We start from the raw sequence: 16,350 nt of genomic DNA, 5'->3' as shown, positions 1-16,350 counted from the left end.
TACACAGCGGAGGGACAGAGCGAGTAAGAAGGGGGGCAGAGATATTCATACTGCTGCTTTTTTACTCCTGCGATCAATAATGATCCCATGATCAACCAAGAACACCAGGGGATCTGTCTGTCGAGTGCGGTTGACCGGCTGGAAATCTCTGCTCTGCTCCAACCCCCAGCAAGGCAGGGGGTCACAGGCCTCTGTACTGCATCACACGAACAACATCCATTCACATTTTCCCCGTGGGGGGGGGGTGTCAAAGTTTTACATTCAATCAGAAAGTGATGGGGGTCATATATTGGAATGAGCTGGTGCGAACTGAGAAGAAGATCCTTGTTCAAATCTTGCTTCAGCCTTGGACTCATGAGTTGGCTTTTCCTAAGGGACGTGGTTAGCGCTGTGGGTTAAACCACAGAGCCTAGGGCTTGCCGATCAGAAGGTCAGTGGTTTGAATCCCCACGATGGGGTGAGCTCCCGTTGCTCAGTCCCTGCTCCTTCCAACCTAGCAGTTCGAAAGCACATCAAAGTGCAAGTAGATAAATAGGTACCACTCTGGCGGGAAGGTAAACGACGTTTTTGTGCGCTGCTCTAGTTCGCCAGAAGCGGCTTAGTCATGCTGGCCACATGACCCGGAAGCTGTACGCCGGCTCCCTTGGCCAGTAAAGCGAGATTAGTGCCGCAACCCCAGAGTCGGACACGACTGGACCTAATGGTCAGGGGTCCCTTTACCTTTAAGCCACACTCTTACTGGCTCCCTCTATAGCAACATCCCTCTAGCTTTTGAAGATGGATCTATTTACAGAGACATTCCCTCAATGTTTCAAATCTTCACCCTCGACTTTTGACACTCCAGAAGTCTGTTTTTAGGACCCATCCTATTTTTTGTGACGGTCAGTTTTTAAAACTGCTCTTTTAATGCCGTATTTTAAATCGTTGTAACCTGCCCTTGGGCCTTAGGGTGCAGAACAGGCAACAAATTAAAATTAAGTCTCCATCTTCATCATCATTCCCAACACCTTGTGCCTAAGAGACCGTAGTGTCCCTCATGCTCTCTGTATTAACTTTTGCTTGCTTGCTTGCTTTCAAAAACATTTTTATTAAATCTACAAAAATATTCTGAAACATTCATCGTCATATACAATTGTTTTTCTGTCCCAACAAAAAAAATCTTCTTGACTTCCCATCCCTCCTTTTGTGATGTTTCGGGTTTTTTTTATTTTACTTCTTTTTATTAGCTGTTTTACAATAGAAATGATTTTGTTATCTAAATTTCACTACCAAGTTTTACTTGCTTTCCAGGACAGTGGCTGTTTCGGTTTGCTGTACAAAAGCAACCCTCTATATAAATGAGAGTAACCCCACCAAATTTGGCGGGGCTTACTTCTGAACAGATCAGCGTAAGTCTAAGAATTCTATTTTTTTATTTTTGGTAAATGCTTTTTATTAACTTATTACTACAGCACATACACACACAACACTTAGAAAACAAACTATAATAGAAAACACAAGATAAATGAAAAACATATATTCATAAATCCGCAAGTATCTGCACACGAACTTATGTTAGCCATGGTTAGTTCTTATTCTATTCTAATAGACTTCCTTCCTCCTCAATGCCGGTCTGATTTTAAACTTGCTGAACTGTTTCTTTCTCATTTCGTCTTTTCTACCCCTCTCCATATGTTGTATTTGTAAACTGTATTTTGTTTTGCAAAAATTATTTGAAGCAAGTCCAGGTTTTAATTTGAGGGCACTGGTTTTTTTTTAAAAAAATAAACTCTTTCCCCTCTCTTTTTTGAAATTTTTGTTTAGACTGTCCCCTAATTGCATCCGTCATTTTTGCCAACTCAAGGTAATCAAATAATCTCTCTTGCCACTCTTTTTTCGTTGGTACTGTTTCGCTTTTCCAGCTTTTTGCAATTAGTATTCTTGTTGCAGATGTTGTGCAAATGAATATTCTTTTACTTTCATTTGCGGTGTCTGAATCTATTATGCCTAATAGACGGCCCAATAGAAATACTTCTGGTTGTTGTTGTTGCTTGTTGTTTTTACAAACGTTTTTACACCCCCCCCCTTTGATGTCCTTTAGTTCAGCTGTTTGAAACAGGTGGATCAGGGCTGCATTAAGCGGGGGGGGGGGGGGGACATTTGATTCTTTTAGCTGCGGATATGCCAAGATTTGCATTAGGGATATATTGCGGTTTTACGATAGAATTGTTGAGGAGCGGACCTGCAAGAGCCAGAGTTAAGGGTAAGTGGTCGCTTTCAATGTTATAGCCCACTTGGAACTCTGTGACAAACTTGTATGCAAATCTTGAGATTAGGATATAATCTATGACACTACCATCAAACTTTGTGAAGTGAGTGTATTCCCCTCTATATTGTCGTTTAATATCAGCAGTGTTAAGTCGTGAGTGAACATATCAGACGACACAGCGATTCTTCAAACAGCTCTTGTTTATTCACAGGCCAGAACAGAACTGAATTGAAGGGTTCAGCAAGCCTGCTTATATAGAGCTCCAGTACAATGCAACAGTAACAACTTTCTGTAACTATCCAATTCCTTATTTGCATATGTAGACCTGAGTGAAAACTATCTACAGTATCCCCCTGCTGGCCCAGGGTGAGAACTTCAGTAAATAACAAGCAGGTCCCTCCACTTTGCGGCCTGGGCTGAGCAAAGCCCTGGGTAGTTGCATCTAAGACATTTAGAAAGGCGGGCAGTGCCTGTATCTAAATAGATGTCAGAGTCCAGAAACTGGTTGTAGTGGATGTATAAGCTGTCATCATTTGCACCCATGCGTGCGTTGAAATCTCCACCGATAATGAGCGGAGCAGCAGGATGCCCCCCCCCCCCAATTCTAATTAATATCCAAGATGCCCAGTGGAAACTAGAGCAGCTGGGCATTTTTTTAAAACCCCAGTTTAATTGACCCAGGACACGTTTGTCTTGGGCTCTGCCTATTTCCAGCTTGGGCACTGCCTATCAGTGACTGGTTACAGGCAAGAGGAGAAAAGACCCCTCCCCCCCCCCCGCCGGCCTAGATATTGCATGACTGCCTGAAGGATCCCTGATCCCTGGAAGGTAGTTGGAAAGGCAGCGCACTGCAAGCCCCTTCTCATATCACACCAATTACAGGCTCCTCTCCTGGCTAAAGAGATAGCCAAGTACATTTCCTGAGCATGTAAAAAAAGGGGGGAGATTTTTTTATATTAAAAAAAAAATCAATTGCTATCGTTAAAACCGTTGCAGCTGTTTGGCATCCCTCTGCTTTGAGGATGCGTCATAATTGCCATTTCCAAAAACAAGCATTTTATGTTCCATGGAGGAGGAGAATTTTGAGTATGGGCAAAGCTGGCTCCCTTTCCTTTAAAAAAAAAACAACAACAGCAAAATTATTTCGCGCTCCCTCTCTCTCTCTCCAAATCCAACCTGAGGCTTCCTTCCAAGTTTTTATAACAAAGATCAGGCTGGAGAAAACAAGAGCATTGCCACACTGGAAGAGCATGCCCTTCTGGAGGTTTGGAAGACAACACTGGATTACACAAGGCCAGAGGGGCTGAAAGCGTAAACCAGGGATCCCCAACCTTCGGCCCTCCAGATGTTTTGGACTACAATTCCCATCATCCCTGACCACTGGTCCTGTTAGCTAGGGATCATGGGAGTTGTAGGCCAAAACACCTGGAGGGCCGCAGGTTGCGGATCCCTGGTGTAAACCCTTCCACAAACAGGGCCAGATTTAGGTTTGATTCGGCCCTAAGCTACTGAAGGCAATGGGGCCCTTTATATGTCCAGCTGTCCTTTGTCAACAACAAATTGTCACTGTTTCTTGTGTTGAATATATTTGTTGTTGTTGTTGTTGTTGTTTAGTCGTGTCCGCCTCCTTGTGACCCCGTGGACCAGAGCACGCCAGGCACTCCTGTCTTCCACTGCCTCCCGCAGTTTGGTCAAACTCATGCTGGTAGCTTTGAGAACACTGTCCCACCATCTCGTCCTCTGTTGTCCCCTTCTCCTTGTGCCCTCCATCTTTCCCAGCATCATGGTCTTTTCCAGGGAGTCTTCTCTTCTCATGAGGTGGCCAAAGTATTGGAGCCTCAGCTTAAGGATCTGTCCTTCCAGTGAGCACTCAGGGCTGATTTCCTTCAGAATGGAGAGGTTTGGTCTTCTTGCAGTCCATGGGACTCTCAAGAGTCTCCTCCAGCACCAGAATTCAAAAGCATCAATTCTTTGGCAATCAGCCTTCTTTATGGTCCAGCTCTCACTTCCATACATCACTAATGGGAAAACCATAGCTTTAACTATACGGACCTTTGTTGATTATATGCTATATGGTAATTTATAGATCTCATAGGTATATAAAGCCATTTGCACATGTTGCCCTGCAACCAGTCCATGCAGAATGTAGGCACCCTATATATAGAAATGAGCAAACCAGTGATATTTTAGGGAGCAGGCTAGTAGGCGGGGCCCATGACTTACATCATAGTAGCCTACACAACACAAAACACCTTTGCTGTATGTAGGTTTTATTCTATTTATTTTTTATCTTATATTTTGGAAATGTACCGTACATCCAGTTTTTTCCCCTTTAATTTTTTTTTTTGGGGGGGCAAGAGAGTGGGGCCCTAAGCTATAGCTTGTTTAGCTTATATGTAATTCTGGCACTGCCCACAAAGCTTGTTTGCACGTGGAAGTTCATCAAGCGATATCTTGGCACCAGATTACTCAGCCGACAACTATCAACGGGATGTACAAACCCAGTGAAAAAAGTAAATTGGCATATTCCTGCATTGTAGGTGGTTGGTCTAGATCAGAGCTTTCCAAAATGTTCACGTTGGCGACACACTTTTTAGACATGCTTCATTTCACGACACGGTAACTCAGTTATACCAGCAAACCAAAGGTTGGACTAACCCCTTTCTTGCATTTCCGAGCACGATTCAAAGTGTTGGTGTTGACCTTTAAAGCCCTAAATGGCCTCGGTCCAGTATATCTGAAGGAGCGTCTCCACCCCCATTGTTCTGCCCGGACACTGAGGTCCAGCTCCGAGGGCTTTCTGGTGGTTCCCTCAGTGTGAGAAGCGAAGTTACAGGGAACCAAGTAGAGGGCCTTCTCGGTGGTGGCACCCGCCCTGTGGAATGCCCACCCATCAGATGTCAAAGAGAACAACAACTACCAAACTTTTAGAAGACATCTGAAGGCAGCCCTGTTTAGGGAAGCTTTTAATGTTTGATGTATTACTGTATTTTAATATTTGGTTGGAAGCTGCCCAGAGTGGCTGGGGAAGCCCAGCCAGATGGGCGGGGTATAAATATGTTGTTGTTGTTGTTGTTGTTGTTGTTGTTGTTGCTCTGGGAGGAGCAAAAAAGGGAGAGTTTGTGCTCCAGTTCGTAGTTTCTGTGTATTGGGTGCTCTATAGTTTTGGAGACTCTAACTACTTCGTGATGCACAAGGTATTCTCCTCATTACGCTGTAATTTGTTGGAGTTCATTAGCCGTCTGCTTTCGGTGCTTTGATCAGCAATCACTTTGTCACAGTCGCATTATCACTGCTCTGCACCTGGTGGTCTTACGAGGTTTGAAATTGTTTTGGTGTTAATAGAAAAAAGCAATTTTTAAATGGCGGCGGTTCCCCCCCGCCCCCTCCATCCTTAATAAGAAGGTGGGGGGAAACTTCCCCAACCCCCAGCACCTTGTACTAAGCAGCTTGCAATAAATTAATAACAAGAAGCGAAAGAAAAAACACAAACACACACACATTTGCATGCCTGTGTTATAGAAAGGGAATATTTTTTGTTTCCAGACTCCAACTTCAGGTTCTAAAAGCATATGGGCAGACACCTGGATTTTTCCAGCCCAATTTGCTCAGGATTAATGAATGGGAAGTACAAGCAGGCTTGTTCATGTATAAGAAAAATAAAAACTCTGCCCCAGTTATATATTATACTCTGCCCATTATATATATTATATATATATAATGTCCAGTAGCACCTTAGAGACCAACTAAGTTTGTTCTTGGTATAAGCTTTCGTGTGCATGCACATTTCTTCAGATACCACTGTGGAACTATGGAACCCAGTTCAGCTACTTATTGATCGATTGTGTGACTGCAGTACATTGTTTACTGCTTTCATTTTATGGATCAATGGTCTCATTAAAGGTAAAGGTAAAGGGACCCCTGACCATTAGGTCCAGTCGTGGCCGACTCTGGGGTTGCGGCGCACATGTCGCTTTGTTGGCTGAGGGAGCCGGCGTACAGCTTCTGGGTCATGTGGCCAGCATGACTAAGCCGCTTCTGGCGAACCAGAGCAGCACACGGAAACGTTGTTTACCTTCCCACCAGAACAGTACCTATTTATCTACTTGCACTTTGACGTGCTTTCGAACTGCTAGGTTGGCAGGAGCAGGGACTGAGCAACGGGAGCTCACCCCGTCACGGGGATTCGAACCGCCGACCTTCTGATCGGCAAGTCCTAGGCTCTGTGGTTTAACCCACAGCGCCACACGCATCCCATTAGATAGTAAATCTATTAATGGTCTCATTAGATAGTAAAATTAGATACCTAATGAGATATCATTAGATATCTCATTAGATAGTAAAATTCATATTAAATTGCTGTTTTAGGGGTTCTTTTTAAAAATCGGGAATGGATTGCTCCATTTTGCATTACTTTCTATGGGAAAGCGCACCTTGGTTTTGGAACGCTTTAATTTTGGAACGGATTAAGTTTGAGAACCAAGGGACCACTGTACCTTATAAGATCCTTGCATACCCCAAGGTAAGTCAGCAAGACCCTGACTTCAAAGGTCTCACCAGTCATTACTCACATAGTGCCAAATGCGTTTCACACCCCTAAGAATAAGAAAGTTGCCTTTTAAAACATCAGCGAAAGCCATCTTTCTCCTGGTGGGTAATTGCAGCTTCCTTGCAGTTCCACAGATTCATAGTACAAAGTACATAACCTTGTGTCACCAAAATAATAATAATAATAATAATAATAATTTTTTATTTATACCCCACCCTCCCCAGCCAAGACTGGCCTCAGGGCGGCTAACAACCAATAATAAAAACAAGTTGATTAAAATACAACTTAAAAGATTAAGATACAGTAGTGCCCCGCAAGACGAATGCCTCGCAAGGCGAAAAACCTGCTAGACGAAAGGGTTTTCCGTTTTTCGAGGCGCTTCGCAAGACGAATTTCCCTATGGGCTTGCTTCGCAAGACGTTTTCGTCTTTTCGCGCCCCCCCCCCTTTTTCTAAGCCGCTAATAGCCACTTAGCCGCTAATAACCGCTAAGCCGCTAATAGCGCTAATCCGCTAATAGGGGTGCTTCGCAAGACGAAAAAACCGCTAGACGAAGAGACTCGCGGAACGGATTATTTTCGTCTTGCGAGGCACCACTGTACAACATTAAAACAATTAGGGAGCAATCTCTTCATAGGAGGAGAAAGGAAAAAAAAGAGGGGGAGGGAATCAAACTGATTCTGAGCCAAAGGCCAGGTGGAACAACTCTGTCTTACAGGCCCCGTGGAAAGAGATCAGATCCCGCAGGGCCCTGGTCTCAAGAGACAGAGCATTCCACCAGGCCGGGGCCAGTGTTGAGAAAGCCCTGGGCTCTGGTTGAGGCTAATCTAACTTCCTTAGGGCCCGGGACCTCTAGGGTGCTGCTCTATATGGACCTTAAGGTCCTCCGTGGGGCATACCAGGAGAGGCGGTCCCATAGGTACGAGGGTCCTAGGCCATGAAGGGCTTTAAAAGTCAAAACCAGCACCTTAAATCTGACCCTGTACTCCACCGGGAGCCAATGCAGCTGGAAAAGCACTGGGTGAATATTCTCCCATGGCAGGGACCCCGTGAGGAGCCTCGCTGCAGCTTTGTGTACCCGCTGGAGTTTCTGGGTCAGCTTCAAGGGCAGCCCTGCGTAGAGCGAATTACAGTAGTCAAGCCTGGAGGTGACCACCGCATGGATCAAAAGCAAAACATTTTTATAGGAGTGCCGGGCTGTCAAAAGGCTGGGCTTCCAAGCAGATTTGGCCACACAGGGAAATGTGTGGAAAGATTCTGTAGATTCCCTAAATGCCTGAGACCCCTGTCTCTGTCTCAACAAAATTCCCAGTGCAAGACTGACTGGGCACTGCTGTTTGGCACAGGGAGCCTAAGAGGGGCTTGCAGATTCTTTAAGCAGCTAATTATGGCTTCCTTGCAGAAACGTATGCCTTACACCCTGAAAATCCTGTGAGGGCTTTCAGCTCCCAATCATGTACATCGCAAAGCTACAACCTCCTATTCCTCCTTCTTGCAGCCTTGAAGGATGAACTGGTACACATCAGACAGAAGTCAATCAAACATGGATCACAGAAGCCGATAGCAGTTTTATCTTATTTCTCATTTTTTAAAAAAATGCAGTTGGGCTCCATCTATTTTCACTAGAGATTTTATCCCACAGGTTTTATGCACTCTGCCTTTAATGAGCTATTGCCAATTAAAATGGGGCAAGCTGAAACTTGCAAATAAATAACAAGTTTCCATTAACATTCCTCTAATCAGAGCAAATTCAGGGTTGTAGGCAGAGGTGGAATAATTTGGGGAAGATCTGCCGGGTTGTTAAGAGACCTGCTCATCCTTGTGTACATCGTGCCCAAGAAGCCGCCTTCTGGCTGCTATTCTGCAAAAGCGACGAAGGAATTATTTCAGGTAGGCATTATTTCAAGGATTTTGTTTAAAAGAAGAGCAAAAGACGCAGCAGGACTAATGTGAATGTTCATTTCACAGTGACATGAGCAATTGTAACTCATTTTGCTGCTCCTGTAAGAAAGATAATCTTTTCATTCACTCCTGCCTGTGAGCAGTGTGATTTACTAGTCAGAAACAATAAGATGAAATATTAAGAATAAGTTCATTTCATGCGGTGCTCAGATCCCGAAAGTCAAAACGGGAGCCAACGTCTCTGTGCCCCAGTCTCATGGAAGCGCCACGTTCCTCTTCTGCTACAAAATACCACCTTCCTCTGCTTTTGGCACCTCTGCATCTGTTTTCTGGGTTTTCTTTTTTCTTTTAGGGTTATAACTCTTCATAAAGGTAAAGGTAAAGGGACCCCTGACCATTAGGTCCAGTCGTGGCTGACTCTGGGGTTGCGGCGCTCATCTCGCTTTATTGGCCGAGGGAGCCGGCGTACAGCTTCTGGGTCATGTGGCCAGCAGGACTAAGCCGCTTCTGGCGAACCAGAGCAGCGCACGGAAATGGCATTTACCTTCCCACTGGAGTGGTAGCTATTGCTCTACTTGCACTTTGACGTGCTTTCCAACTGCTAGGTTGGAAGGAGCAGGGACCGAGCAACGGGAGCTCACCCCGTCGTGGGGATTCAAACCGCTGACCTTCTGATTGCCAAGTCCTAGGCTCTGTGGTTTAACCCACAGCGCCACCTGCGTCCCTCCATAAAGACAAAGGTAAGGTAAATGACCGCTGGATGGTCAAGTTCAGTCAAAGGCGACTATGGGGTTGCGGCGCTCATCTCACTTTCAGGCCGAGGGAGCCGGCGTTTGTGAACAGACAGTTATCCGGGTCATGTGGCCAGCAAGACTAAACTGCTTTTGGCGCAACGGAACACCGTGACAGAAACCAGAGTGCATGGAAACACTGTTTACCTCCCCGCCAGAGCGGTACCTATTTATCTACTCACACTGGTGTGCTTTCGAATTGCTAGGTTGGCAGGAGCTGGGACAGAGCAACAGGAGCTCACTCTGCCACGGGGATTCGAACCACCAACCTTCTGATCAGCAAGCCCAAGAGGCTCAGTGGTTTAGACCACTGCGTCCATATTCACAAGAGACTTTAGGTTGGCTGAAGATAGGCCAGGGTACAAGCCCCCCAAAATCACACCCACTACCCCGGCCCAAACTGGTGTCAGGGGAAATGGGGCAGTTGTCAAAATACCCACTGAATGCCCTCTGGCCTGCACTGTGTCATTTTCAGTGAAAACACAACTCACATCTGCATCCAAACGCTCACTTTTTTCCATTAGCTCTTGGATGTGCATCACCCGTGAGCAAGCCACAAACATTTCCACAGGTGCACACTTGCCTCACATCCACAGCTAACCCAAATATCTGCACAAACCCCAGATCAAGTTGTGAGGCTCAGTCGTCAAACGTATCAAAAATGGCACATTCAAAAGGAGAAACGGCTGACTGGCTAGAACGGCAGAAAAACAACCCACAGCATATATTTAAAAAAACAGAAAAGTGCTCCAGACAAGATATTTTTGAAAGAAGTCTCGCTAGTGTAGGAAACAAGTAGCCGTTTGTGTTCCACCCTCTCCCAGTGTGACAGTACACAATTGTTTAAATTTGTTTATTTTTCTTTTTTTAAAAAAGCTTTTAGCGAGCTATGAAATGTTCTGCCTTTGAACATGCTCTCTCTCTCTCTCTCTTTATCTTGCATGTAAACTGCCCGGACCAAGAAGCAACTCAAGGGAAGCAAATGAGACACACTTAAGACATGTAATTTAAATCATTTCGCTTTGTCCTTTTGTGCCACAGCCTCAGTCCATTTAGGACCATTTTGCTCCTCTTGTTTGTTGACGGGTCTCTTTGAAAAAGTACATTAATGGCACCCGCAGCGGATGACTTCACCCCTTCACAATTCTGGTAGGCTTCACAATTACTGCAAAGTCCTGACTGCAAGGGAGCCGTAACTCTGTTTTAGGGGCCGTAAGGAAGTTGTATGGTGTAGCAAACTAGTATCTGAGGAGTACAGAGAAGCTCCCTTCCTCCAGGGGATGGAAGAAACACAGGCCGCAATAGCTCACTTTTATTCCACCCTATAAAAAGCACCGCCAGCACCCTGGCACTTGTGGCTTGAGATTATTCTAGGCCCTCAACAGCAGCATTCCTTCAACAGAAACTATTAAACTAAAATCATCTTCCACACGGTGTTCAGGCTTTAAAGGCAAAACATCCATTTCCAACAAGTTCCCTGCTTGCGGACTGAACATGTTGAGATGTTACCTATGTAAGGATGTACATGCTCCTTTGGGAAATAAAGAAGCAGGGGATATGAAAGGGAGAAGGTGAACTTCTACAGCACCAAGCTGCAGTAGACACTGCCCTGAAACCCAGCAGATGACCAGACACTCAAGGGACGAGACTGGCCCATCTCCCTTCGGCAACCAAGGTCGTATCAGTTTAGTAGCTAGCCATGAGAGAAGCTGCTAGCAGATGGCAATAAAGCCATCTTTCCTGGAAACACGATCAGTTCTAAGGAGCGCTTGCTATTACTGCTGCTCCTTCAGCTACAGAGCTACTTGGACTTGAACCATTACTACCCTTTGGCCAAACAGCCTACAAATATAATACAGTCATAAAAGGTAAAGGTAAAGGGACCCCTGACCATTAGGTCCAGTCGTGGCCGACTCTGGGGTTGTGGCGCTCATCTCGCTTTACTGGCCGAGGGAGCTGGCGTACCGCTTCCGGGTCATGTGGCCAGCAGGACTAAGCCGCTTCTGGCGAACCAGAGCAGCACACGGAAACGCCGTTTACCTTCCTGCCGGAGCGGTACCTATTTATCTACTTACACTTTGACGTGCTTTCGAACTGCTAGGTGGGCAGGAGCTGGGACCGAGCAACGGGAGCTCACCCCGTCGCGGGGATTCGAACTGCCAACCTTCTGATCGGCAAGTCCTAGGCTCTGTGGTTTAACCCACAGCGCCACCTTGGGTTAAATATGCTTCAGGTTGAGCGTTTTCAGGTTACGCTCCGCTGCGACCCGGAAGTAACGGAACGCCGTTCGTGCATGTGCAGATGCTCAAAATGACGTCACGCGCATGCGCAGAAGCGGCAAATAACGACCCGAGCACAGGATGCGAACAGGGCTCCGGAACGGATCCTGTTCGCATCCAGATGTACCACTGTAATAATAATAATAATAATTTATTATTTATACCCCGCCCATCTGGCTGCGTTTCCCCAGCCACTCTGGGTGGCTTCCAACAGAATATTAAAATACAATAATCTATTAAACATTAAAAGCTTCCCTTCTTCCCTGGAGAAGGAAGGTTGGATAGACTCTTTCATGCAGGGATTTATTGACCTTTGGGTTCTGAATCTGGGTCAGGAGGTGATTGGAGTTGTGGGGGTCTTTGGATCTGGAGGAGTCTTGAAACATGATTTGAGATATTGTATGGACCTTGGTTTTAGCTGTGGAGAGTTGGCTGGCCTGTCAAGGGGGAATGGGGGCATGGCTGAGTTGGGGGCTCCCCGAGATTTGCTCTTCAGCATTTTTATCATCAAAGAATACGAAGAATTGCAGAAGGGACTTGGAAAAGATTTAAGAGCCTCGGACAGAAGATCCACAGGTTGATGAACTATATGGAATGGACGGAAATGATTGGCAGAATCCGAGACCAGGGAGAAGAGATGGTGGTAGAAGATTGGGAAAGTCTAAAGTTTGTACATAGAAATATTGTAAAATTAATGAGTGTTTGAAAATTGTTGGAATGAAACTTTATGGCTTTAGCAGAAATGCTATAAGGAGTTAAGTATAAATAAGTATTTTAGTATTAATGGAAAATAAGGTTAAAAATATGTTAAGACATTCATAATGATAAAAATAGAGAAAGATGGAAAGGATTTGCTGAAACAAGTAACAGAAGTGGAATACGAAAAGGGAGGTGAGAGGAAGTCAATGAAATAAGGGAACGAAAGATAGACTAATGAAATGGTATGCTATATATTATTTAAATTGTTGTTTTGTTTTGTTTAATTTAGTGTTAAGGTTGTGTTTTGTATTGTTTATTGTATTGTTTATTCTTTTGTCCTAACCCTTGTCTGCCGTAAGTTTGAAAAGTAATAAAGATTATTTAATAAATAAATAAATAAATAAATAAATAAATAAATAAATAAATAAATAAAAGCTTCCCTAAAGAGGGCTGCCTTCAGATGTCTTCTCCACTCTGAACTTGCTGCCTGGACTTTGGGACTCCTCAGATGCTGACATCATTGAGGATTCACACGAGGAACTTGGAGTCTGCTTTGCTCCAAGCCGTGCAAAGACTTGCCCAAAGGATAAGATTGTAGGTACTTTTACAATATTTCCATACACAGTTGGATTCTGAGACTACGGTGGCAGAAAGGGGGCAGTGGTGGAATCAGGCAACCAGTTCCTCCTCCTCTCTCTCTCTCTCTCTCTCTCTCTCTCTCTCTCTCACACACACACACACACACACACTGCGCACTGCAAGCATTTGAAAGAACCTAAACCAGAATTTAGGGACGCAGGTGGCGCTGTGGGTAAAAGCCTCAGTGCCTAGGGCTTGCCGATCGAAAGGTCGGCGGTTCGAATCCCCGCGGTGGGGTGCGCTCCCGTCTTTCGGTCCCAGCGCCTGCCAACCTAGCAGTTCGAAAGCACCCCCGGGTGCAAGTAGATAAATAGGGACCGCTTACTGGCGGGAAGGTAAACGGCGTTTCCGTGTGCTGCGCTGGCTCGCCAGATGCAGCTTTGTCACGCTGGCCACGTGACCCGGAAGTGTCTCCGGACAGCGCTGGCCCCCGGCCTCTTAAGTGAGATGGGCGCACAACCCTAGAGTCGGACACGACTGGCCCGTACGGGCAAGGGTACCTTTACCTTTACCTTAAACCAGAATTTATTTCTTTTTTTACGGTGCACCTAAAAACATAACGCACAACCCTCAACGCTCCACGTTGCAACAAAAGAATTCCGAAGCCTCTCCACTCTAACATTTCCAACTGCTCTTACCACAATTGGGACGCCGATGTCCGGCCACAGGAGGTCCTCTGACGGCAGCTTGGGAGAGTTCCAGACCACCACCACTTTGTTTAAGTAGGGGAGGCCGTTGAGCCTCTCCAGGGAGTTCATGAGCACTTCCTCTCGCTCGTAGGTCAGCATGACGACGGTGAACTGCTCCCTGGGGACATTGCCCCCCAGCGCAGCTTGGAACTCCTTTCCAGAGCCACCAGCTCCTCCTCCGATGGGCCGGAACCCGGTCCCAGATCCGAGGAACTTGGCTTCCGACGGCAGGACAGGGTCAAAGGGTGTGTGGGGGAAGAGGTGGAAAGGGCCAGGGGCCGAGTTCCAGTTTCTGTAAATATCCATGGCGGTGAGGGTAAAATTACGCAGGTATTTGGGCGAGGAGTACGGCGGCTCCGTCTCCACCGGCCCCAAGTCTAAGTCCCCGTTGTCGGCCATGTTGGGGTCTGTGCCAGCAGCCTTTCCGGACCGGTGGGGGATCTCCACCGCAGCCTCCTCCCGGATGGGGACGGCCGGGATTTGGATTCGAGTCCTTATGATAGCTAGAACCGTGCTGAAGATGCTGTCCGAGGTGGAAAAGTAGGTCTCCCACAGGAAGCGGCCCTGCCTCCTCATGGCCAGGAGGTCGTTGTCGGAAATACTCCGCAGGAGAAAGTGCACTTCCGTGATACGTGGCTTTGGTATGATTAAGGCTGCCTCGTTCCACCGGATCACATCGTGGTAGGGCAGCTGGACCTGCTCTCCCAGGATCACCGGGATCGCCCCAACCTCCAGGGCCTCAAAAAGACGCATTGCGCACCCGGCGGAGATGACAAGATGGGTGTCCCCCGGGGTGATTATCAGTGCAAAAGTAGATAGTTTCAGTAGCTCTAGTCTGTCTTCCCTTTCTCCACAAAGAGCCCACTCAGTGGGCAGGCTTGCCTTCGGCTGGTTCTTACAGGTGAATTCCACCAAGACAAAGTCCAGCTTGCTGTCTTGAACAGCCTTCAGGGTGGTAATGATCCTGTCATCATAGTCCGCCGGGGCGTTGCCTTCGATTTCTTCTTCGAAGGAGCGCACTTCTTGCAAGCTGGACCGGAGAGACTCCACCTTCTCCCCCTGGAAACTGAACAGGTATTTTCGCTTTACCGGCACCTGGGGCGGGATCTCTAGGAAATTGGGCTCGGACATGGCGTGGACAAGAGGGGAGACCACAATATCGAAACCCGGGCGATACTGTACATCGTAAAAGGTGGACTGGGCGACCATGGCCCGCCCGGTGCTGACGTTATAAAGGAAGTTCTGAGTTTCCGACTTCCTGGACAAGTTGATGATCAGGTGGTTGTGCCCGTCAGTCCTCCAAAAGGGCAGCGTGTGCAACTGTTGCTCGAGTTCAGTAGGTTTTGGCATGGCAGGCTCCTGCATTTCTCCCATGAGGATTATGTACAAACAGGCAATGTTTGCGTTTTCAGTAACGTACACGTTCGTTCTGACAGTGGACTCAAAGGCTTGCTTAATTAAGGGGTCTAACGAGCTCCCGAAATCGAACTGGTCGCTGTTGTAGACATACACGGGGAAGCCGGACGTCAGCGGGCAGCGGGAGTAGTCGAAGCAGTTGTGTAGCCGGCAGCTCCTGTGCGATTTGGGCAGGGGGAAGTTGGAGTCGTCCTTGTCCGGCAACAGCCGGATGGGCAGGGACAGCTTGGGTTGGTTCTGCGCCATGAGTTCTTTGTAGGAGTGCTCCGTCTGGCTGATGACATTCTTCAGCTGCAGGAGGTCCTGCTTGGCGTTCTCAATGCTTTTCTTGCAGGCTTCGATCTTCAGGTTCAGCTTGGCGATCTCGCTGTTCAGCTCTTGCCTCTTGGCTTCCAGCTGCAGCAGCTCCTCGCTCACCGACTCCCGTATGCGGCAGAGGTCCTGGACGTGCTTCACCTCGCAAAGCTCGTTGCCCGTGCGCGGCCCGAAGATGCGCTTGCCGGCGTCGTCCGCGTCGTCTATGGTGGTTAGGTAGTAGTGGGCGATGAGGGGGAAGAAGACCAGGATGATGAACAAGGTGAAGCTGAGCCAAGTGAGTCGAATGCGGCTGGACCATCGCAGCATCCAGGGTTGACCTCCATTGCCTACCCCTCCATTCCGCAACATGGTATACCCGGTCATGAGTCCAAGAGTTGGTGCTGCCCCTCTTATCACGTTGGATCAGTAGCCATAACCAAGGCGGTTTTTACCGGCAAGGCTCCAGGAGGAAAGGCTATTGCGCCCGTTGGACCAAGGGCCAATAGAATGGAAATTTCATCTTCTCCTTGAGATGGAGGACACAACTTCCGATCCAGTTAGAACCAAGGGCGAAACTCTTCTTCTTGGCCTCCAGTTAACTGGGTGTTGCTAGGAGAGTGCAGGCAGCATCACCACGGCAATCGGTTACCCCCTCCGGGCCAGAGAAACACAACGGGAGCAAGGCAACCTTCAATGTCACCCTCCACATTCTGTATTAGCATCCAATGAGCGAGACAAGCAGGGGGAAGTTCATGCAATCATGATTCTTTGTCGCCTCTGTGCTGCCAGGATTTCACCGTTCCTAAAAGAGAGAGAGATAGGAGACAACCATGACACATCAG

General features: G+C 47.1%; 1 protein-coding gene across 3 annotated transcripts in view; it reads right to left on the bottom strand.

Moving 5' to 3' along the window:
- Positions 1–16,350, bottom strand: part of EXTL3 (exostosin like glycosyltransferase 3) — a 174,949-nt gene that overhangs the window by 41,898 nt on the left and 116,701 nt on the right. For all 3 annotated transcript variants that reach the window (XM_079968579.1, XM_079968578.1, XM_079968580.1), the window contains one exon: positions 13,745–16,310. In XM_079968579.1, coding sequence (XP_079824705.1) covers positions 13,745–15,892 — 2,148 coding nt within the window. In that variant the 5' untranslated portion in view covers positions 15,893–16,310. The remainder of the gene's footprint in view (positions 1–13,744; positions 16,311–16,350) is intronic.

This window comes from Podarcis cretensis (assembly GCF_951804945.1).
Source record: "Podarcis cretensis genome assembly, chromosome: 3".
NCBI lineage: Eukaryota > Metazoa > Chordata > Lepidosauria > Squamata > Lacertidae > Podarcis > Podarcis cretensis.
The sequence above is the reverse complement of the archived record's forward strand: the minus strand, read 5'-3'. Positions and strand labels throughout refer to the sequence as shown.